The 22,502-nt window shown below is 45.3% G+C and overlaps 1 protein-coding gene across 5 annotated transcripts in view; it reads right to left on the bottom strand.

The window, feature by feature from the left end:
* PITPNC1 (phosphatidylinositol transfer protein cytoplasmic 1) overlaps window positions 1-22,502 on the bottom strand; it is a 256,157-nt gene that overhangs the window by 29,875 nt on the left and 203,780 nt on the right. For 4 of the 5 annotated variants that reach the window (XM_022589206.2, XM_089901464.1, XM_089901465.1 and 1 more), the window contains one exon: window positions 14,963-15,058. The exons of the other annotated variant lie outside the window; for it this stretch is intronic. In XM_022589206.2, coding sequence (XP_022444914.1) covers window positions 14,963-15,058 — 96 coding nt within the window. The remainder of the gene's footprint in view (window positions 1-14,962; window positions 15,059-22,502) is intronic. 5 annotated transcript variants of the gene reach the window in all.

A 22,502-nucleotide genomic window follows, 5' to 3' on the forward strand; every position in this document is an offset into this window, starting at 1 on the left:
CCACAAAACCATTGAATAGTCAGCAGCCTCTAGCCCTGAGGGTGACCACTGGTGATGCCTTTTAGGGGGGGCAGGGAGGAGGCGAAGGCAAAAGAGAACCCTGAGAGAGGTGGTCAGGAGAAAGTGGAGGATGGAAGGAGGGGGAAGTCGCCACACTAGCTAATGTTCATCAAATGCTTGCTGGGTACCAGAGCCCGGGTCGAGCACGTCAGATATGCTCTCTCATTTAATCTCTGTGGTATAAGAAATATATGTGAGGTGACTTAGGGTGCAGCCCTTAGATAGCCTCACGATGGGGCTGGTTCCCAGAAAGATCAAGGGCTTAGACCGCTGACCTCTGGGGAAGGGAGAAGAGGGAGGCTGGCGATTGAAATATACAAATTCTTGACAGTGAGATCTGGAGAGCTTCCAGGTTGGTGAACACATCACTGTGCTGGGGCGGGGGGGTGCAGTGGGCATGCCTGGAGAGGACGTGCAACCTTGTACCTCCCTCCCTCATCCTTTGCCCTGTGCATCGTTTCCTTTTGGCTGTTCGTGAATTGCACTCTTTCTAAAAAACTAGCAAATGTTTGTTTGTTAAACATAAGTCAAGTGGTTTCCTGATTTCTGTGAGCCTTCCCAGCAAATTCTCGAACGTGAGGTTGACTTTGTGGGAAGGCGTTAATACTAGTTAATACTGGTTAATGTGGTGGCCCTGGACTTGTGACTGGCATCTGAAGTGGGAGTGGTCTTGTGGGACTGAGTCCTTGAACTTGTGCTATGTGATGCTAAAGCCAGGTAGTGTCAGAACTGAAGTGAATTGTTGACACTGGGTTGGTATCAGAGAATTGGAGAATTTGTGGGTTTCAGGGCAAACACCCTGGAATTCTCCTGACTACAAACCTCTAAAGCAGTACATTATTATCTTCATTTTGTATAATATCCAAAGGAACGTCCCCATCCTATTCCCAGACTCACTCTCCACAGCTCCATCTGAGCCCTTGCCATGGGCTCCTTCCACAAGCCTCCTCCTTCAGAAATCTCCAGATGGGCAGCAGGCATCAATCAATCTCTATGTTCCCCTACGAACTCCTGGGGCCACTTTGCAGCCTCGCCCCAGTCTCCCTGGATGGCGGAGCTCCGTGTGGACCTGCAGGTTCCCAGCTCAGCAAATAGTCAGCCTTTTCTTTTTTTTTTTTTCTTTTGCAGATGCTCCAGTTTCTGTAATTAATTCTCTTGGAATTCTCCCGTCACATGGCTTTGGGGTTAGGCAATAAGTGTACCCCCAATGATTCTGAGAACTCCCCTCCCCCATCTTCAAATACAGACTAGGAATGGAGGGGAGATGGATGATGGGTGCCATGGCGAAAGGGCCAGCTGGGCCGTCTGGGCCAGCCCTGGGGAGTCCCTGGCCTCAGTGATGAGCGGCTGCCCAGGGAATGTGGCGTTGTAACTCCTCTTTGTCCCCAGCTTTGGGCCTGGTTCCCAATTTCAGAGCAACAAGAGGCGGCTCCCTAATATCCTGTTACATGAAGCTACTCTGTTCCTTTTGGCACAGATATGACTATATTTTCAAGATCACCTCTAATCAAAACCAATAAAGTTATTCAAAGACCCACTGGAGAGAACCCCGCCTTATGTTGTGTGACAGTGAGAGGCTAGGCACCAGCGTCCTAATAGCCAGGGAGCCAATCTCTTCCCAGAAAGGAGGGCGGTTAGGACCTGGCTCCGTTGGCAGACTCTGAGCTGGGACTTCGTGTTGTGGATTGTCCCTGCTCACTCTGATCTTAGCTGTGCTGTTTGGACACAGGCTATGAAGCATTAATAACCGTATCATATATCCATACTGAGGATATACAATTTTGCCCACAGATAGTGTAAGTTTCTGAAATCAAAAGCTGATAACAGGGGGCTTCCCTGGTGGCGCAGTGGTTAAGAATCCACCTGCCAATGCAGGGGATATGGATTCGAGACCTGTTCCGGGAAGGTCCCACATGCCGCACAGCAACTAAGCCCGTGCGCCACAACTACTGAGCCTGCGCTCTAGAGCCCGCGAGCCACAACTACTGAAGCCCAAGTGCCACAACTACTGAAGCCTGCGCACCTAGAGCCCGTGCTCCGCAACAAGAGAAGCCACTGCAATGAGAAGCCCTCGCATCGCAACGAAGAGTAGCTCCCGCGCTCGCGGCAACTAGAGAAAGCCCGTGTGCAGCAACGAAGACCCAATGCAGCCAATCCATCAATCAATCAATTAAAAAAAATTTTTTTTAAAAAGCTGATAACAGACTAAGAAATATTCTCGATGAGTTGCAACATGGCAACAGTGATCAGCACTGGATTAACTGTCCCTGAATCTAGTATGTATGGTATTGTTTTGGGAAACTTGGACTTCCAACTTGTTGAACAGAAACTGGGATAGAGGTAGTCAATAAGCCAATCACTCTGTATTTGAAGGCAATAAAGGATTTCCATTTTTAAAGCTGGAATAGATTTCAAACTGATCTTAGCTTTAGAACTCATTTTGTTTTCCCAGATATAATTATTATTTGGAATCCCAACATATAAAGAAGGTAAAAACGATGAGTGGATTCCTTGGACTGTTTCAACCTTCATTGTTTGACACAATGTGTGTCACTCTTTACTGGGCTCAGAAGCACCTCTGTGGGGCCCGAGGTTCTGTGGAGCAGAACTGAGTGGGGGACCAAAAAAGCTTTGCAATGAGACACGCGTGGGTTTGAATTTCTGCTCCAGCGACTACTACCTGTGTGAACCTGGGCAAGCTTTTTAACTCCAAGACTGCTGAGGGGACGATAAAAATGAGAAAAGGAATGTTTCCTAAACTGGTGTCTGTGGGTGTATTCTTTGGGGGCTATGACTTTTACTTTTTCTTTAACGGGTTCCTGTATTACTCTGCTGTGGGATGGCCACGTTTTGTTTTTTCCAGACCAGGTTTGTTTTGGCCAACCCACTATTTTCTAGAATGTTCACAAGGAGGAAAACTTTCCTAAAAGATGGGGAGTCGACTTCAATCAGATCATTAAACCTAAGGAGGGTAACCAAGGGACTGGAAAGGCCCTTCCTCTTACTTACTCTGTCTTTCCCTAAGATCCTCCATTCATATGGTCAGTGAGACTCCGGGTTAACGAATTACATTTTAGGAGGAAACAAATTTCCTAGAGTGCTTTATAAAGACAGACAACAGTGTTTGTAACTTCAGCTTTGCCTGAAGGGGCCAGCTTGGTGGGGGAGGAGAAGCACAACCTTTGGGGTTTGAATCAAGGCTTCCTGAAACGTCAGCAAGCTACCTAGACTCTCTGAGCCTCAGTTTCCCTATCTATAAAATGGAAACAATATCTATTCTATTGAATGGTTAGCATTAAATGATATAACTGAATAAAACAACTTAGCAATGACCTTTCTTTTTCTCAAAAGTTAGTTCCTGTCCCTCTAAAGTCAGGTTTAGCAATTCTGTGAGAAATCTGTTGAAACGTATAAGGCCCAAGTTAATGAGCTGATAATTCTATGTCTTTCTTTGGGTCCCTTAACAATTAAAAAAAAGATGAAGACAAGCCACTAAATAGCACCTATTCTTTCTTGGATATTTTTGGAGCAGAAGCTGAACAGTTGTACTTGGAGACTGAAAAAATGGAAGTGGAGGAGAGAATCACTAGGTCAGGTCTTATTTCTCAAGAGAAAAATATATCACTTCCATCATCCCAGAGTCGCAGCCCTAGATTCTTAGAGCTAGTTGGGAAAGGGCTTGGGCAAGATCTAGCCAGAGGATCTGACGGACACTGATTACGGTCTTCAATGAAAGAAAATAAATTTGGATGAGGGTCAATCCTAAGCCAGCCCCCAACTCAGCAGCAACTTAGGAGAAAACTGCACAAATGTATATTATAAAAACACTGTTGGCTGGCAAGGAAGGCATTGAGTATGACTCTACAGATGACAGATGGTATCAGATTCTCAACAGATGGAATGAAAATCAAAGGTATTGACCCCTCCCTCGGTAGGGGATTGGGCAGTCTTCCAGGCTTACATTGCTGTTTCCTTTCGCCTCTACAAAATTAAGCAACAATAAAATGGTTTTAAAATGTGAACACGGTAAATCGAGCTTGCTTAGGCAGAGCTTCCCTACCTTGAATGGATAAACAGGTGTGACAAGGTCCGGGTCCCCTTGGCCCCTGGGTGAGCAGACTGGGCCTCCTGACCCTGGGGGGTGGTCCTCTGTGACCAGGAGCTCCCTGACATGCCAATCAGAACCGATCATTTTCTATGTGCATCATGGCATGAAAAAGGTTGGGAAGCTCTCCTCTGAGGTTTTTCCCCAAACGTGATGCATTCATACACAGATTCTTGGGTCCCACCTTACTGCATCTGGTTTGGTAGGTCCAGAGAGGGTCCCAGGCATCTGTACTTTTTTAAGCTCCTAAGGTGATTCTAATCTGATTTGGGAACTCTGCTCTAAGGGACAGGAAGTCCTGGTGTTTTAATAAGGCAAAAATAGCAGGGGCTGATGTAGGTGGCAAGCTGTGGATTTAATGCCTGTTTTCTTGAACGTACAGATGGAGGTTCTCCATGAGATGGGACTGAAGAAGAGCTTGGTTATATCTGTTCACTTCTGGCTGAAAGCCTTTCCTTTGGATCCTGCTTCCTTCTTTTAAAGTCTTAACTATTATTCTTCTAAAATACACCTGGTAAAAGGCTTGTGGTAGACAGTTGATAAAATGCCCAAACTGCCTTGGGTAGCATCCTGGGACTCCAGTGCTACAGACTGCCCCAGGTTGGCACAACAAACAGTAAATCAACCTCTAAGGTTTCTTAGGGGTGAAGTATAAGAGGCACATGCCAGTCTGAATTCAGGTTAAACAATAACAGAAGTAATACGAACACATTTTTTAAAAAGTCTCAGCAGTACAAATGGTTCCATTTTCTGAAGGATCTTGCTGTACCTGCAGCAAATTCTGTCATCTTGTGGACTGGAGTGATTGAAACCAACCCTGTGCTTCTCTTCTGCATTCATGCCAACAAGTAAAAAGCAATATGCAAACAAACTCCCAGAGCCCCACTCATGGCAGCCACTTTCCAAAGACACTTGGGGGACTTCCCTGGCTTTGCCTTCCAATGCAGGGGATGCAGGTTCAATCCCTGGTCGGGGAGCTAAGATCCCACATGCCTCATGGCCAAAAAACCAAAACATAAAAAACAGAAGCAATATTGTAACAAATTCAATAAAGACTTAAAAAAAATGGTCCACATCAAAAAAAAAATCTTAAGAAACAAAGACACTTGGTTTCTACTGAGCAACCATCCTAGCGACACATCTGCAGATCTCAATGCCAGTGTCAAAGCAGGGAGAAGGGAACATTTATTAAATGCTAAGTGTGTGCCAGTACTGTGCATTTTAACGCTTTGCCTTTCATCACATCATCTCATTGCATCGCATCTCATCTCTCCATATCCATCCACTCATTTGAACGGAGGAAGAGATTCAAGATGGTGAATCATCATTGGTGCTGATGAAGTACAATGGCTGTGATCACCTGGGGGGCCTCCCAAAGCCTGAGCCCCTTAGTACATTAGGGTTGAGCTCCATCTACTCAAGGAAAGCACGGGCTGGGAATCCCCATCCGTGAGTTCTAGAGGTTATCTTTCGCACAGATCCCTCTTCAACAAGCCCAATTGTTTCTCCCTTCAATGGATGTTTTGCTTGGTTGAATCCTCCCTTTTGGGACATGGGGTCATTTCCCCAAAGGCTCTTTCTATTGACTCAATGACCCAGCACCACAATCAGCAACTCCACTCCTGGCAGAGACTTAGAATCTCTGGTTTTGATCTGATATTTAGGAATTCATTTGCCTCAGTTTTGTTTGACTCACATGGTTTGGCATTTCACTACCCAATCCAACTGGTAAGATTTGGAACTGCTATTCTGGGCACCGAGCTCTGGGGAACCTCATTCATGCAAATTATTGCAGCAGTTTAAGTTGGTTATTTTTCCCCTTGAAAAATTAAAAAACAAATATCCTTTCTCTAGGATGGAGTTGGGCACTACCGTTTTCCTAGTACTCCCAATAAAAATTGGCTTTGCTCACAACATTGCAGTAGCTCCACATGATTAGGCCAAAAGAACAGTAGTGGTTTTAAACACCAGCACTAGGCGTGGTATTTCAGTAAGACTTGGTGACCCAGCTTTCTTTTACTTGGAAGAAATGAGAACTGAAAGAGAGTACCTATTTGTTATTGGTCTAAAAATGACGCAGCCAGGGTTGTTGAAGACTGGACTACTGTTTAGTGCCCTGTTATTTCCAAAAGTTTCTTTTCATTAACAAAGTTTTATTGCTGCCAATATGGCTGAAGGTGATTTGTTCACGAAAAGAGGTAGGAGAAGAAGGAGACAAGTAAGTTGATGAGTTACAGGGTTCTAAACCTCTAGGTGTCCAGCTGTCTGCCCTCACCACCGCCACCCCCCCGCCCCCCCCGAGAAAGTCAGTTTCTCTGGTGTGGTCACAAATTGAGACACCTTGCAAGGTGGCTGGTAACCCTGCTTTGAAAGTTCTCAGCTACTTGCAGAATAAAAGCCAAATTCCTTGGCTTGACATTGGAGGCTCTTCTTTTCTGCCCCGGTTACTCACTGACCCTTGAACGTGCAGTGGAATTCCCTACCTTTTCACCGCCTTTGCTCTCACTCAGTACACTGCCTTTCCAATCTCACTTCTTCAAAATTCAGTGTGTTCCCACACAAGTGTGGATCAGAGAGTCATTTAATATAGCTTTGGAGTGGGGGGCAATTTGGCTATATCTAAAAAGATTTAAACCCACATGCCCACTGACACAACGATTTCACTTTTAGAACTTATTCTACAGAAATATTAAAACTATGCCAAAAAAATATATAGCATGAGAGTGTTGCCTGAAGTACTATAATAGCAAAAGAATGGAAACACTCTAAATGTCCACCAAATGAAGAATGGCATAATCATACACTGGCACATCATACAGTCATTACAAAGTGTGCTAGAGAGACCTGTACTGCCCCAGAAAGACGGCAAGCTTATATCATTATTGAGAAAATGCATGTTGCAAAGTTGCATCGTGTGAGCTCATTTTTATAAAATAATGTCATGTATGCGTTATGTTTAATTATAAGCCCCATAAACACCAACTTTAACAATGCCTAACTTGGGACTTCCCTGGTGGTGCAGTGGTTAAGAACCCGCCTGCTGGGCTTCCCTGGTGGCACAGTGGTTGAGAGACCGCCTGCCGATGCAGGGGACCCGGGTTCGTGCCCCGGTCTGGGAAGATCTCACATGCCGCAGAGCAACTAAACCCGTGCGCCACAACTACTGAGCCCGCGAGCCACAACTACTGAGCCTGCGTGCCACAACTACTGAAGCCCGTGCGCCTAGAGCCCATGCTCCTCAACAAAGAGAAGCCACTGCAATGAGAAGCCCGTGCACCGCAAAGAAAAGTAGCCCCCACTCACCGCAACTAGAGAAAGCCCGTGTGCAGCAACGAAGACCCAATGCAGCCAAGAAAAAAAAAAAGTTCTTCTTCCAATGGCTTTCCTTCTCATCTATTGCTCCGGTTACTTCCAGAGGCCACCACGTGCTTCCCTCTCTAATAGCACTGGCCTCATGGAGACCCTGCGAAGGGAGAGGCGCAGGGCCCTGCGATGCAGCAGCTACTGGAGACCCTTCCACTGACTATCTCCTTGCAGGCTTTCTGTGCCAGCTTTGGAGGCTATCACTGGGGAGCACTTTGGTGGTGGAGGCTTCGCCCCACACCAGTGGGTGCAGACAGTTCTTATTATCCCAGAGGTGCCCAGCGCCGCCAAATTGGAACCCATCACCAAACAGCTGCGTTATTCTCAGAAAGAAGCAGATGGACGGAGGGAAAAGGGAAAAAAAAATGACAATAACAGCACAACAACAAACTGAACTCCACAGTGGACCCCAGCAGGAGGCAGCTGTGTTAAATCTGGCCATTTGGAGATAACTGAAATTTTTTTTTTTTTGATAACTGAAAATTTTGACCACCCTCAACCATCAAGATATAGACCGACATGAAAATATTCTTAATTTGAGGGAACAGAGTGGTTTGGATGAAGCACTTTGTACTGAAGGGTACAGCTGAGTATGACAATATTTACTCATTTCATCTCTCCGTTCCCTTTCTGGGGCCTGTTGTACTTAGCAAACAGCATTTAATCTCTTACCCTTGACAGTTACTGGAAAAGTCAGATGTATCTCTTTGTTCGCTTCTCTCTCCCTTAAGAGAGAATTCAACAGATATTTAGATCGGGTGTGACCAATGAACTGGCTTGTAAGGATTCCTTAGTTCAGGAAAACTCTATAATCCAGGGGGCCTGGAGGCTGAGTTCCAAAAGAGTCCCCTAGTCACCCAACTCAAAGGGAAAGCTCTAAATCAAATCCTGCCTAAAAACTTGCCTAGTACTCTCCTACCTTCAATCATACCACTTCAGGGGTACTTGCTTCTGAGACAGTCTCACATTCTCCTTCATTGCTATCCGAGTTCAAAACGTTGTAAATTTCCCTAATTTCTCCATTAGAATTATTATGCTTTATTTAACACTGGTAAAATGGAGACCTCTTTTACATCTTGCAAAATGAAGAGAAAGAGGAATTTCCTTTTTTTCTTAAAAAAAAAAGAAAGGATCCAGTTCAAAGGGTAGTGGAAACCAGACACGATTATGGCCTTTGTAGCCCCAGTGCCTAGCACAGAGCCTGGTACACAGTAAGCACTTAATAAATGCAAACGAAAGAAATTGATGAGTCTTGCTTCTAATAGGTTTTCCTGCATTTCCTGTCCTTGGATTGGCCTACAGCAGAGTTTCTCGACTTTGCCACAGTTGGCGTTTCGGGCTGGGTAATTCTCTGCTGTGGGGCTGTCCTGGGCATCGCGGGATGTTTACAGCAGCATTCCTGGTCTCTGCGCACTGGATGCCATAGCAAACAACCCCTTGCCAGTGGTGACAATCGAAAATACCTCCAGACGTTGCCAGATGACCCCTGGGGGGCAAAACTGGCCTTATTTGGAAACCGCTGGTCTATAAACTCCCCTTTGCTTTACATAAATCAATGAAGATTTTTAAAAAACAAAGCACAACATATCCTCTACTTCTAAACTTCCTCCCCCAGAAAATGACATTTCCTTTTTCTTTTTCCCCCTTTCTACTCAAGGCTGAACATTTAGAAACTGCGTATGACTCCACATTCGTGTCTCTGGGGGGGAGCTGCGGGGACAGACCCCTGGAAGGCCACTAGAGATGCCACTTTTTCTGGTCCCTCTTGATCTTGTAATGGAAGCTGAACCTTAAAAACGACTGCAGTGAATCCAGGAGGAAGAGCACTGGACTTGAGCCAACACCAAAGGCCTCTGACTTAGAGCTCCCTAAGCCTGACTTTTGGAGACTGTCCAGGCTGGACCAGTCCTGGAGGCTGGGTGTTGAGATTTGTTCCTGCATCGCAAATGGCCAACTCAGCTTTGCAGGTGTGGGCTCACTGCCCGTGTCCTCTGAGGGCATGCTACAACTGATCGGCCTAAGTTCCTCCTTCCTGGGTTGGGATTTTCACCTTGAAATTCTGGCAGAGCATCAGAGGGATGGGCACCTTGGCAGAAGAAAGAACGCACGTATCGACCACATAACAAGTACAACCTGCTCAGACACTGGCTTCTCTTCGTCTTTGCTGCTTGGGTGGTGCTGATGTGACTTGATGCAAAGAGCTTCATGATTCTAATGGGGGCAGGGCCTTGGTGGGGCCCTGTGGAGGTGCACCTGGAGGTGCTCTCTGGGCCCGAGAAATCACACTGTTTTCTTTTTTTAAAACAATGCAGTGCTGCCCTGCGGAGTCCTGCCACAGATAGGAGAGAAAAACCTGAGATTAAGAGGTTCTTGGGAGCTGCAGCTTAGGCCCCTGATGTGGCTGGGAAACAACGGCACCACGAAATGAGAATAAAGAGAGCGCTGGGCTGAGCTACCAGCCAATGCTGAGTCTCCGGAGTCCTTCTGAAACTCCGCTTACTGGGGGCCCTTGTGCCACCAGGCAGAGGGCACCCAGCGGAAAACTTCCAGCTCTGGTCACCTTCGTGAGAGAGGCATTCTTGCCTCATGTGGTTCGGAGGTTTCCAGGGACAAATGGAAAAAGAAAAGAAATTACTTCAATCCCCTGCTTCGGCCTGGATGGAGGGGGTTGTGTGTGTGTCTGTGTGTGTGTGACGGGAGCTGAGTGGTGACCCAGATAACCCTGGTCTGAATGCATAAGCCTCAAAAGTCTCAGAACAGATTGAGCCCACCAGCATTTCAGCTTTCTCTGCAGAAAATGCGTTCCTATTTACGATGCTGACATAGTCAACTTACAAAGATGGACTGGAAGAAAAAGCTCGTAAAGCTGTAGGTCTCAGGTTAAAGGAAAAAAAAATATATATATATAAGGAACTCTGATTCACAACTGTTAGCTTAATGGCCACAAATGCATTTTCATTGATAGCGCTCGCTCCGAAATTGTCACTGCTAGAAGGAAAAAGTAAAGCCCGTGGCTTTCACTCATTCATTCAACAACCGTTTTGTGAGTGGCTGCTATGTGCTGGTTCTGTCCTAGCTGCTGGGGAATGGTGATGAAGACGACAACCCTTGTCTTCGTGGAGCTCAGGGTATAACTGTGAGCTAGCACGAGCCAGCATGATCTAGAAGCCACAGACCAGAATTCTTGCTGCCAGTGGGTAGGGAGTGGGGTGCCCAGGAAAGTCCAAAGAAGAGAAGTCACATTTGAGCTGAACTCTAAAGAGTAATGACGAGAAGCTTCCAAATTGAGAGGAACAGAGGTGGTGAGGGCTGGAGGGGAGAAGGCAGAGGACCATGCTAAGGGAACCAGGCTTTTAAGCAGAAAATGACAAGGTGAGATTTCATTTTAGAAGGAAACTCTTGTGGCAGGGAGGAGGATGTTAATTATATACAGTGTGCAGAGGAGAAATGTATTTGGAAGTGGTTTGCCTTCTGAATCGGTTGTTTCCCTTATTTTCTGTCCCTGGCTACTGACACACAACCTAAACAGCCTAGGACACTCACTTCTCTCCCTTCTGGTAGGCTCATACTGCAGTGTGGATTCTGGAAGTCCAATGATGGTGGGTTTAGGTCATAAGGTAGTCCCACGGAACATACTTTTCCTATTATTTTATTGCAGGCTCCCAAGTATGCCTTTTCCTCTGTGGTCTAACTGCCAGGGCGAGTGAGAAAAAATTCTACCTGTAATGTAGGCTGGCGATCGTTTGGGAAGCAGGGCTTGACAGAGTGTGCAGGGCTGAGCCCTCTGGGGCCCCCTTCCTCCACATCCATTAAGTAAGACTCCAGGACAGGCAGGGGTGGCTCTGAGTGTGAGAGCTGAGTCCAGACTTCCATTCATCTCCAACGACCTTTACTTTCAGGGCAGGATTTCCCAGCCTTGGCATACTGACATTTGAGGGTCGATCACTCTTGTTGTGGCGGGCTGTCCTGTTCATTATAGGATGTGGTTAGTGGCTGGTAGCACTCCCAAGTTGTGACAACCAAAAATGTCTCCAGGGACTTCCCTGGTGGTCCAGTGGTAAAGAATCCACCTTACAATGCCGGGGTCGATCCCTGGTCAGGGAACTAAGATCCTACATGCCGCGGGGCAACTAAGCCCGAGCGCCACAACTACTGAGCTCTACGCCTCAACTAGAGAGCCTGCATGCCGCAAACTACAGAGCCCACGTGCTCTGGAACCCGTGCACCACAAGTACAGAGCCCTCAAGCCCTGGAGCCTGCGCGCCACAACTAGAGAGGAGCCCACACGCCACAACAAAAGATCCCGCGTGCCTCAATGAAGATCCCGCGTGCCACAACTAAGACCTGACACAGCCAAAAATAAATAAATAAATAAATAAAAATCTTAAAAAAAAAATGTCTCCAGACATTGTAAGCATCCTTGTGGGGCAAGATCGCCCCCAGTTGAAAACCACTGCTCTTAGAGACAGTTTTCCATTCTCATCTTATTTGATCTCTCACCAGCATTAAGCATAACCAATCCCTCTCCTCTCTTGGAACTTGCATTCCTTGGTGCTCTCTCCTTGTTTTCCTTCTAATTCTCTGGCCAATTCTTTGTAGATCCCTGGGGACTCCTCATCCTCTTCCTGATCTCCAAATATTGCTGTCCTAAATTTAATGCTCCGACCCGAACCCCTTTCCCATTATAATGTACACTTGCTCACTCTCATCCATCCTCAGGACTTTAAATTCTTCTATTTCCCAAATACTCTCCAATTTGTCTCCAGCCCAGATCTCTCATTTAAGCTCCAGACCCACTTCTATTTGTTCTAGATGTCTCCCTGTCATCACAAAATCCATCCATCTTTCTCCAAAATCCACTCCTCTTCTCACCCCCATCTATCTGTTGCCCAAGCTGTAAACCTTAAGGTCATCCTGACTCTTCCTCTTCTCTCACCTTCACACCCAGTCCACGACCAATCCCTGTCAAGTCTCTCTTCAAAATATTACCTCCAAGCCATCTGCTCCCAGCCCTCCACTTCAAGTTGCCATATGACTGCAATAATCAACAAGGTAGACAACTCCGATGACCTCAGTGGTTTCCTGACTTCCACTCTGCTCCCGGCCAGTCCCTTCTCCATCCAGAGCAATCTTTTAAAAGCACAAATCAGATCATATGATGCCCCAGCTTTAATTTCTTCGAAGGCATCCTACTGCATGTAAATAAAATCTAAGTGTCTTAACATGGCCCCACCCTCTTTTCCAACCTCGTTTTGTGCCATTCTTCCTTCTGTTTCTGCTGCTGCAGCCACACTGGCCTTCTTTTGTTTCCTCATAGGTAACACCTTGGGACTCCCATGCATGCTGTCACCTCCCCCTGGAGCACTGTCCCCCAGCTCTTTTCATCCTGCGGGTCCCAGCAGGCCATTTCTCCCTGAACATCTTTCCTGATCCCATCCTCTTAAATTCAGTTTCCCTATCGTGGTCTCTCCCTGCAAGCTTCCTTATGGCACCTGTGACTTTTAACTCCATATGTGCTCATGTAGTTATTTCTTTGTTGTTTGGCTCCCCTGCTAGATTGGAAATGTTGTGGGGGAAGAGACCCTCAGTGTCTCTTCTGTTCATTGCCACATCCCCATCTAAATATTGTCTGTGACACTCAGTGAGTACTCAGTACATATTTACTGGATGAATGACTATTCCCCTCTCATTTCCTTGGTCAAACTGCATCTAGAAAAGAATATTTTATGACCCAGGAAAATGAATGACTGTGAAACATGAAAAAATGCTCCTTGAATATCTGTGTCAATGAGGAAAAGCTTTCCAGTGGTGGTTCTTGGGAGCACAATGCACAGGGAGATGAGTCAGGTACACGATGACTAGAAATGAGACTTGTTGATTTTGTCATTAGTGATCCATATCTGTCCTAAGACTTTCCTCCGAATCAGAAGGGAACTCCCTGAGTGCCAGGCAGGACCACACCAAAGCTATCTAAGAGGAAGAGCTGAAATCAGTTCAGAGTTTTCTGGCAACGCTGCCTTTCTAGAAGGCTTGAGCTACCGAAGAGGCCAGGACGTCCAGGTAAGACAGCAGCCCCCCAGGCCCAAGGAGCCACAGAAGCGACAGGGCAACAGCTTCACCCAATGCACTGCATGATGCTTTGCACATCACTGAAGCCCCATAAGTATTGGTGGCCTTGAGATGAAACCACAGAAGTACCTCCTCTAAGACAAGGGGAGGCCAAGCTTCTCCTCTTGAGCAGGTCCACAGTTATACAGAGAGCATTTCATTTTGTTCTTCTGAAAATTCACAAGTGTGGTTGGCTGCAGAGTGTAATGTAAATTGATGACGATCAAAAGCTCATCCTTGAGTCCCACCAAGAGTAATTCACATCAGCCTCTCCCCGACTTTAAAGAGACAGCAGCTACAGAGCCCATGCCTGCAATTAAGCAGCTAAGCATTTGCTAACATTGGGTTAGACTCTGATATCCAAACGAATCCCAAAAGGTGGAAGCAAAAAAAATCTGAACCACATTGGGAGCCCAGTGTGTGTCACGGTAGAATTCATTTTTACCGGGTTTATTTATTATGTCTTAAATCAGCCTTAACCAAGCTGAGGGAAGAGTTTCAAGGTCCATGTGTTACAGCTCAAGGACGAGACTGGGGCCCCAACTCCAAACATATTGTGATTGGCTGAATGTTGCTAAACAACAAAAATAGCCCAGCATCTGTTGTCGTTGCAGGGCTGGGACGTTATTTCCAAGGGGGTCACCCAAGTTCCGTCAGCAGCCATTAATAAAATACTAACAGGATACAAATGGGGACTTGCACTAACAGTAAAATAGCAAGTTTGCACTGAGGCACACAATGGATTCTGGTAGGTGGGAGTCATACAGACACATATTTTCTTAAATTTATTCTTAGTCAAGATGAAAAAAGGAGAGGGCTGCATGAAGGCACTTCTGGTTTTGAGAGAAAGGTTCTGTGCAGAGATGAGCTGTCCAACTTTCAATATGCACTCAGGGAGGATTGATGGAGCATTTTCTTTGTGTTAGACCCCAAAGGTACAAATAAAACACAGCTCCTGCAGAGCGGGGGAGACAGGCTGGGCCCAGGCCTGGCCAAGCAGGAAGCCAGAGGTGGCTGCTGCATTTTATAGGCCAGTTATCGTTGGGTGGTTCAGCCTTGTGAGTATTTTGCTGCCCAGATTGATGGCAGAGCTGGGGAGATAGGAGACTACATTGAAATTGAGTGGCAGCCGGGGTTAACCACGGGCCCCAAGCAGTAGGGACTTCATTTTGAGACCCGCAGTAAAGAGTCCAGCAAGATGTGAAAGCAAATTGAATCAACACAAAGACAGATGGAAGTGTCCCAGGTCAGTGTGGACTTAATAAATGTTTGTTGAATGAATGATTGAATGACTCTCTTCCACATGTCATCCCATCTATTGCTCACCTCAGATTCTTTGTAGTAACGTTCTGGAATTTCATCGCAGGCAATATCGATAAAGCACACTTCTCTCTCCAGATCTTTGGCTTCATTGTCAAAAATCTGAAAGAGCACAGCAACAATATCAAAGGTTAGTGATAGTGGGTGAGATCCTCAAGGTGCCTGCAAGTTGGCCCAACGGTGCCTGAGGCGGAATAACTCCCCACAGAGCATCTTCACATGGCTCAGTGCCCCCGGGGAGAGCTCTACGCTGCCCCTGAATGTGCAAGAATCACGAAAAGTTTTTATTCATCGCTTACATTTTGTCACATCAGAGGCAGGTGTAGCATCAATCACCACTTGGTTAGGGGAAGAAGAAAAACAGGCTGTTTTTAGTAGTTCAAGAGTGAAGAAATAAATCTCTTCCAAAAAGGAAGTCTGCTGATTTTTGGCAGTTAATCTAAACAGGGGGAGGGAAGAGGCTAAAAAGGTTCTGGGTAGATAGGAGACAAAAAGCAGTAATACAGCCTGAGATTTAGAGAAGAAAAATGTGGGGTTTTGTTTTTCATTACAATGTTTACATATATCTAATATCAGAAATAACACACACTCATTAAAAAAATACAGATAAACAAAAAAGAAGAAAATAAAGATTGTCCATAATCCCATTACCCGCTGTCTTATTCTTGATCATTTAAGAGCATGATTTCCTTGGTACACACAGTGGTAAGAAGGTGGAGCTTGAAAAAGTACTGAGATGGCTTCCTGCCAAGCTACGCTTGATTCCACTGGCCCAGGATGTCCAACACTTGCAAAGAAATATGTAAGACAGTGTTTCCCTGGTGGCGCAGAGGTTGAGAGTCTGCCTGCTGATGCAGGGGACGCGGGTTTGTGCCCCGGTCCGGGAAGATCCCACATGCCGCGGAGCGGCTGGGCCCGTGAGCCATGGCCGCTGAGCCTGCGCGTCCGGAGCCTGTGCTCCGCAACGGGAGAGGCCACAACAGTGAGAGGCCCGCGTACCGCAAAAAAAAAAAAAAAGAGAAAAAAAAGAAATTCAGACAGCCACATATATAGATGTACACTCTAGTGGAAAGATTAAGTTCCTCTACTTTTTCCCATTGCCACTTTTTCTGATCTAAAGGGATACACTTCTGAAGGATAGTAAACAGATTAAGTTTGCAAATCACTTGATCCTTGGAGAAAGTCTCAACTGTATCCCTATCTCACTGTTTAGCTAATTCCTACAAGGGAATCATCCACTAACACTAGTTAAATCTGACTCTCTAGAAGAGAATGAAATATTCTGAAAGAACAGAGTGGTTGACGCCGAAGAACATTGTCTTGACACAAATTTGGAGCCTATTAATAACACACTCTCCCACAGGAGAGCGTCTGGAGGGCTCTTTACAAGTTGAAACTCCTAGTCCTTTCCAAATGCTTTCTGAATAATATCTGTGCTGATTATTATCTGCCCAGTCTGCTGTTTGCTCGGTCACCAATTTTCTTCTATAATGATTAGATACTGGACTCTTCAGATTTATTCAAGATTAACTTCCCCAGTCTGACTTGAGGAGGCCACTGCATTTTCCATAAAGGCAGAGAAAGACTGGTTCCTGGATCAGCTCTGACTCCTTCCATGGCCAGTTGAAGTCAAGAGCTTGGGGACACTCTCAATGTGTTTGGGAGGGACAGGTTGATTGCTTTGAAATGGAATGGAGAGACAGAAGGAAAGTAAGTTCAAGGTTGAGTGGAGAAATAAGTTGTGAAATGAAACACTGGGTCTCAGGGTGTTTGTGTGTTTCTCTCTCTTGGCATGAATCTCTTTTAAAGTGTGTGCAAGAGAAGACATGTGCCTCATTAAGAAAACAAAACAGAAGGGAACACCCCAGAGGCAAATGAGCTGCTAGAGAGTAAATTACAAGAGAAGTTAGAGAGCTTTGACATTTATTGGTGGTAAAATTTATGGGACTGAAAGAAGGGAAAATGAACAGGGGTTAAGGGAGTTATTGACAGATTAGGTGGCTTTTCCTAATTTAATTCAAATACTTTTGGATCACCCATTATCACATTGCCCTTCTGCTCCAAGTTCACCCTTAAGTCTCTGCTCTGAGATAACAGACTGGACCCTGTAAGCACTTCTCCTTGACAGCGAGTAGGACACTAAGCCATTTATTAGAGGGACCCTGCAGGAAGAAGGGTGCTTCTCTTCCTGGTTTGAATCTTATTCCTGCTGCAGAATCTGTTGGGGTGGGGGTGGGGGGGAGGACGGGGGACATGCGGTGCTGCTCTGTCCCAGCTGCATGCCCGGACTACACAGTTGCCTGGTGACCTCGGAGTCCTGGCCTTCAACATGGCCCTCCTGATTTAGGCACCATGTGTGCCAGGCCTCGCACTGCCAGTGGTGCCCTGACCCTATATACCTGCCCACCAGTCTCGTCTCACCTGAACCCAGAGGGCTGTTTTCTGCTGCCCAGCAACTGTGGACAAGCTCTGGTCCAGGAAACCCAGCAAACTTCTCTGCCATCCAGTGGGCTACAACCACAACTCCTGCAAGGAGGTCTGAACTCCAGCCATGGAGGTGGACCCCTTTCAAGTTTGTTCTTGCTTGCGTCTACTCCCTTAGCCTTTGACTTCTCTTTACATCTTTATGGTTACTCCAATCAAAGTTTAATAATTCCTTATATTACTTATATACTCTTCCTGTTCAAATTATTGTGTGGTTTATGCCTCCCAATTGGGCCCCAACTAATACCCCCACTGCATACAAAATGGCGCCCTTGGCTTTGGGGGCTGCAAAGATAAGAAGGGCTGAGTTCTCTTACCACCAAACCCACCACTTTGCACCAGAAAATATCTCAGATGTAATATGGCAGCCATGACACCTTCGCAGATAGCCAGGAATGGTGACACAGATGAAGGCCCACGGAGGTTACACAGTTTGCCCAATGTCACAGAGCAAATCAGCCACGGAAAATCAAATCAAATCCATATCTCCTTCATGTACTCTCTCCATTATATTGCTTTACCTTTCTACTCTGAGTTTTGGGCCCCAAAGCCAATAATTTATGGCATACATTGTCACTGGATACACTGAAAAATGTAGACACACCACAAAGAGAGTGGAGTGTTGGAGAGAAACTCAATCTAAAGCCAAAATTAATTGAAGTGTCTCAGAATCTGACATTGCTAGAAGAAACATTGTAAAAAAAAGAAAGGCTGAGTTCCTGCCCTTAATGAGTTACTATCTAGTGGGAGAGACAGACTGGGAAGCTACTCCCCAAAATACAAGATGGAAGAAAATATCTGCTACAAAAGAAAGAATAGACTGTCAAGCTAGGGAGAGGAGTCATTTATGTTGACTCAACAACTACAAGGTCAGGATAGTATTATTATTTCCAGTTTTCAAATGAGAAAACCAAGGCTCAGAGAAGTAAAAGAGCTGCCTGCAGTCACACAGCCCGTCGGTAGAGAAGCTCAGATTCAGGGCAAGTCTCCAGGCTTCACAATCAGACTCCTCCAGGGATAAAAGGCTGCCTCTTGGCACCCAACCGAGAAGATAAATATCAATCAAGAGTACTTCCTATTTCTTTCCAGAAAGATGAAACTGGACTCTGGTTCTCTTCCTGCTACCGAAAAATGTATGTCCTGAGTAGCTATTATTGGGAACTCCCCAACGACTTGGAGCTTTTCTGCTGAGGCTGCAGTAGAATCTACTTAGGTAGCTTTCAGTTCCAACTCTGGACTCCTTCTTCAATATGACACTTAATTCTTGCATCCAAGTCCATGAAATACCAAGCACCTTCACAGTCAACGTTTCAGGGTGAGGACCTGAAAAAAAAAGCTACAAAAAAATCAGTTTGAGGACCTCAACATCTTCTTCAGGCTTGAGATGACAAAGAGTCTTAATTTCCAATAAATAATAAATCTCCCAATGATTAAGAGCCTTTAGGAGATGCTCGTAGGTGCTCAACACATGACTGCTGAATTACCGGAAGACATCAGCTTCTACTTTCCAAAGAAGAACCTATGGCACGAATATTGCTTACTGATTGATCTCAGATTCCTTTCATGAACCCAAGTTCTATTTCTTTGCTGGTAAGCACCCTAACTTTCTAAAATTCCCAATATAGGGCTCAACATAGAGTGGAAACCTCATAGTATTGGCTGATGGATCCCACAATGGGAATCAGGACAGCTGAGTTTGAATTCAGTTATCACCTCTGTGTAACCTTGGGCAGGACCCAGCACCTCTTTTGGGTCTCCATATCCTTATCTGCAGAATAAAAGGCGTCATCTAGATGGATGGGTAGCAGGGAGCTGTGAGATATCCTGGAATTGTACCCAACGTTTGAGGAGATGCTTTCTTTCCGGAGAGAGGGTTTGACCACTTTCATCTGATTATCAGGGAGATCTATGGCCCCAGTGTGGCTGAGATCAAGTGACCCACATGACCACTAGAATTCTTTCCAGTTAAAATGTCGGTGATGGTGAGTGACTTGCGGGTCATGTTAGGCTCCTACATCCTGTTCTTTGCCCCTTCACCCACATGCAGCTGACGTGGGTGGTGCACAGAGGGGCTGCAGCAGGGAAACAGGAAGTGGCAGTGGTCACGACGTAGCGTAATCAGAGGCCACAGCGGGGGTAAAACAGCCTCATCTTCATCCTTAGTTTAGGGCATGATCCAGAATTAAGCCAACACTATTACAAACAGAGGCTTAGCCAGGCCCCAAAGGAAAACAGCAAGATTAACTATTCATTGGGGCTTCCCCAGTGGCAGCCGCAGCGGCAGCGGCTGCCGGAACTCTGGTCCAACCACCAGCTCTTTGAGGTGGAATGAGATCTGCTGAGATAGTTTAGGATGAGACACATCTTAATGTTGATACATTAAGCCAAAGCTCCACCAGGATCTCACCTGACACAGGTGCTGTGTACCTTCATGCTCTTGGGAGCTTCTTGGGCGGAATTTGTCCCTTTTTGAGATGGGAGTTGAGTTTGGGAGTCAAATATGGTACTTCCCCTATATCCCTTATAATAATGTGCCCATCTGTGGTTATTTATCAGAGACATACCCACCCACGAATCATCTGTAATGGATTTCAGTGCCAATCTGGTTGACTCTTCTGAACTCCACCCCCCAACTACACAATGAACACTCAATAAACAAACTCCTTTTAATATGAACTAAGCAATATTATAATGAGAAGGCAAATCTCCTGAGTAAAAACTATCTTAAAGATTCCAAAATGAAAAGGGAGTAATTTTCCCTTTTTTGTAAGGCATTATGAACATTAAGTATCAAGCATCTTTAAAATCTCCATATACTTTGACCTGGTAAATTTAAGCTTTGAGAATTCATCTTAAGAATATTAAATAAACGAAAAGCTTTATGTACAAAGATTTTCACTGTAACATTAATGTAACAGCAAGAAAAAACAGAGAGAGAGGGGAAAAAAAAAAAAAGCAAACAGTCAAAATATCCCAGTATGGGAGAATGGCCAAGGAAATTATGATAAATCCATTCGATGAACTATTATGTAGCCATTAATAACTCCATTCTTAAAAAAGATTTTCCCAGGAGGGTAAACATGGGCGTGGGTGGGATGGAGAAGGGGACATGACCCATATTTAATACAGACAGATGCTGAGTCATGTGGTTGTAACTCAGAAGGGAAAGGTACATTGATAAATATGGAATGTGCTTTAATGACGCACTAGATTTCTTCCTTGAACAGGGGTGCCTTTCTAGATTTTATTTAATCTCTCGTTTTGCTTTTAGACGTTTCTGGATTTTGTGATAGCCCAGCCAGGGACAGCACTGTGTACAGCGGCTTTTCAGAAATCCACAATCCTGGGAATCATGGCTTCTGCAACCCCTTTCTCTATAACAGTAAGTTTGTGGTTTAAGATCCAAGTTTAGATGGGAACTGTCTGTACTTTCTGCGCGATTTTTCCATAAACTCAAAACTGCTCTAAAAAATAAACTCTATTATTAAAAAAAAAAATGGGGGGGGGAGGAAGATCCAAGCTTAGTAGCTGTGTGGATTTTATCTTCCTGCCATCTGTCCAAACTACCAAGGGTGCAAGGTACAGGTGCCTGATTAGTAGGGATTTTGAGAAAAGTCTATTAGTCGTCTCATTTTATGCTTCACATATGATTAAGGGGACAAAGAATCCCAGCTAAGCTGCTGTTCTGCTCTAACTTTTCTTCGCTGTACTTGGGACGTTTCAGGGGGAGGCAACTGACTAACAAAGAATAGGTTCAGCAAGAAGGAACACTGGAAGCAGAATTATTGTTTTAGCAATGCTTTCATTTCAGCGCTCTGCATTTGCAAAGTGGACAATTGATTTGGTGCAGGGCAGGGGATACGGGTCCCTGGTTCATACATTCGGCATATGGGGCTAGAGTCGGTTCATGGTTCTATTGATTATTCTCTAACAGTACCATACCTGGTAGGAGAGCCTGAAAAGCACTTATGGCTGGGAAAAAAAATAGTCCAAGTTATTGACAAAGACAACCATCATTTAATTACCCCATCTCTACTGGTATTCCCACCGAGAACATTTTCACGCCTACACAATACAACGGTGACTGTTTCACAAATATGTAAGCTATATGATCCAATCCGAGAATATGCGACTTGTCTTCTCCATCGCCATTATGATAGAGATAAAAAAGGTTGGTCTTCTTTGGTCTCTTGAAAAACATTTCTGCTTCTTTCCCACCCTCATCCGCAGAATGGAGTTGGGTAACTTATTTGTTCTGAAGGTGGACCTACTCAACGACAGTGCTCTGGAGAGAAGACGCCAGGCTTACAGCAATCAATAAATCAGCAAATACTTACTAAGCATCTGCTATGTGGTCAGCACTGTGCCTCTTAAAATGTGTGAGATAAGCTCCATTTTCAAGGGGCCTTATGATTTTGTAGAAGACTCGATTCAATGCAAGATTTAATCAACAGCGCCATATAAGATATAATCTGTTACTAAAGTAATAAGTACTAGGGCTTCCCTGGTGGCGCAGTGGTTGAGAGTCCGCTTGCCGATGCAGGGGATGCGGGTTCGTGCCCCGGTTCGGGAAGATCCCACATGCCGCGGAGCGGCTGGGCCCGTGAGCCACGGCCGCTGAGCCTGCGCGTCCGGAGCCTGTGCTCCGCAAGGCCGCAGCAGTGAGAGGCCCGGGTACCGCAAAAAAAAAAAAAAATAGTAATGATAAAAATAAAAAATAAAATAAAGTAATAAGTACTAAAAGGTATGTATCAGACAAGAAGTACTCCAGTCCAAATTCAGCAAGGAGGAATTACATATATATATATTCTTTTTCAGATTCTTTTCTATTATAGGTTATTATAAGATAGTGAATAGAGTTCCCTGTGCTATATAGTAGGTCCTTGTTGATTATTTTATATATAGTAGTACGTATATGTTAATCCCAAACTTCTAATTTACCCCTCTCTCCCCTTCCCCTTTGGTAATCATAAGTTTGTTTTCTATGAGGAGAGACAAAAGTTTAGAAGTTAACTTTAGGGGCTTCCCTGGTGGTGCAGTGGTTAAGAACCCACCTGCCAAT

This window comes from Delphinapterus leucas, chromosome 19, assembly GCF_059928025.1.
Source record: "Delphinapterus leucas isolate spDelLeu-1000000601 "Yukka" chromosome 19, BTC_Dleu_Yukka2, whole genome shotgun sequence".
Classification (NCBI taxonomy): Eukaryota; Metazoa; Chordata; class Mammalia; order Artiodactyla; family Monodontidae; genus Delphinapterus; species Delphinapterus leucas.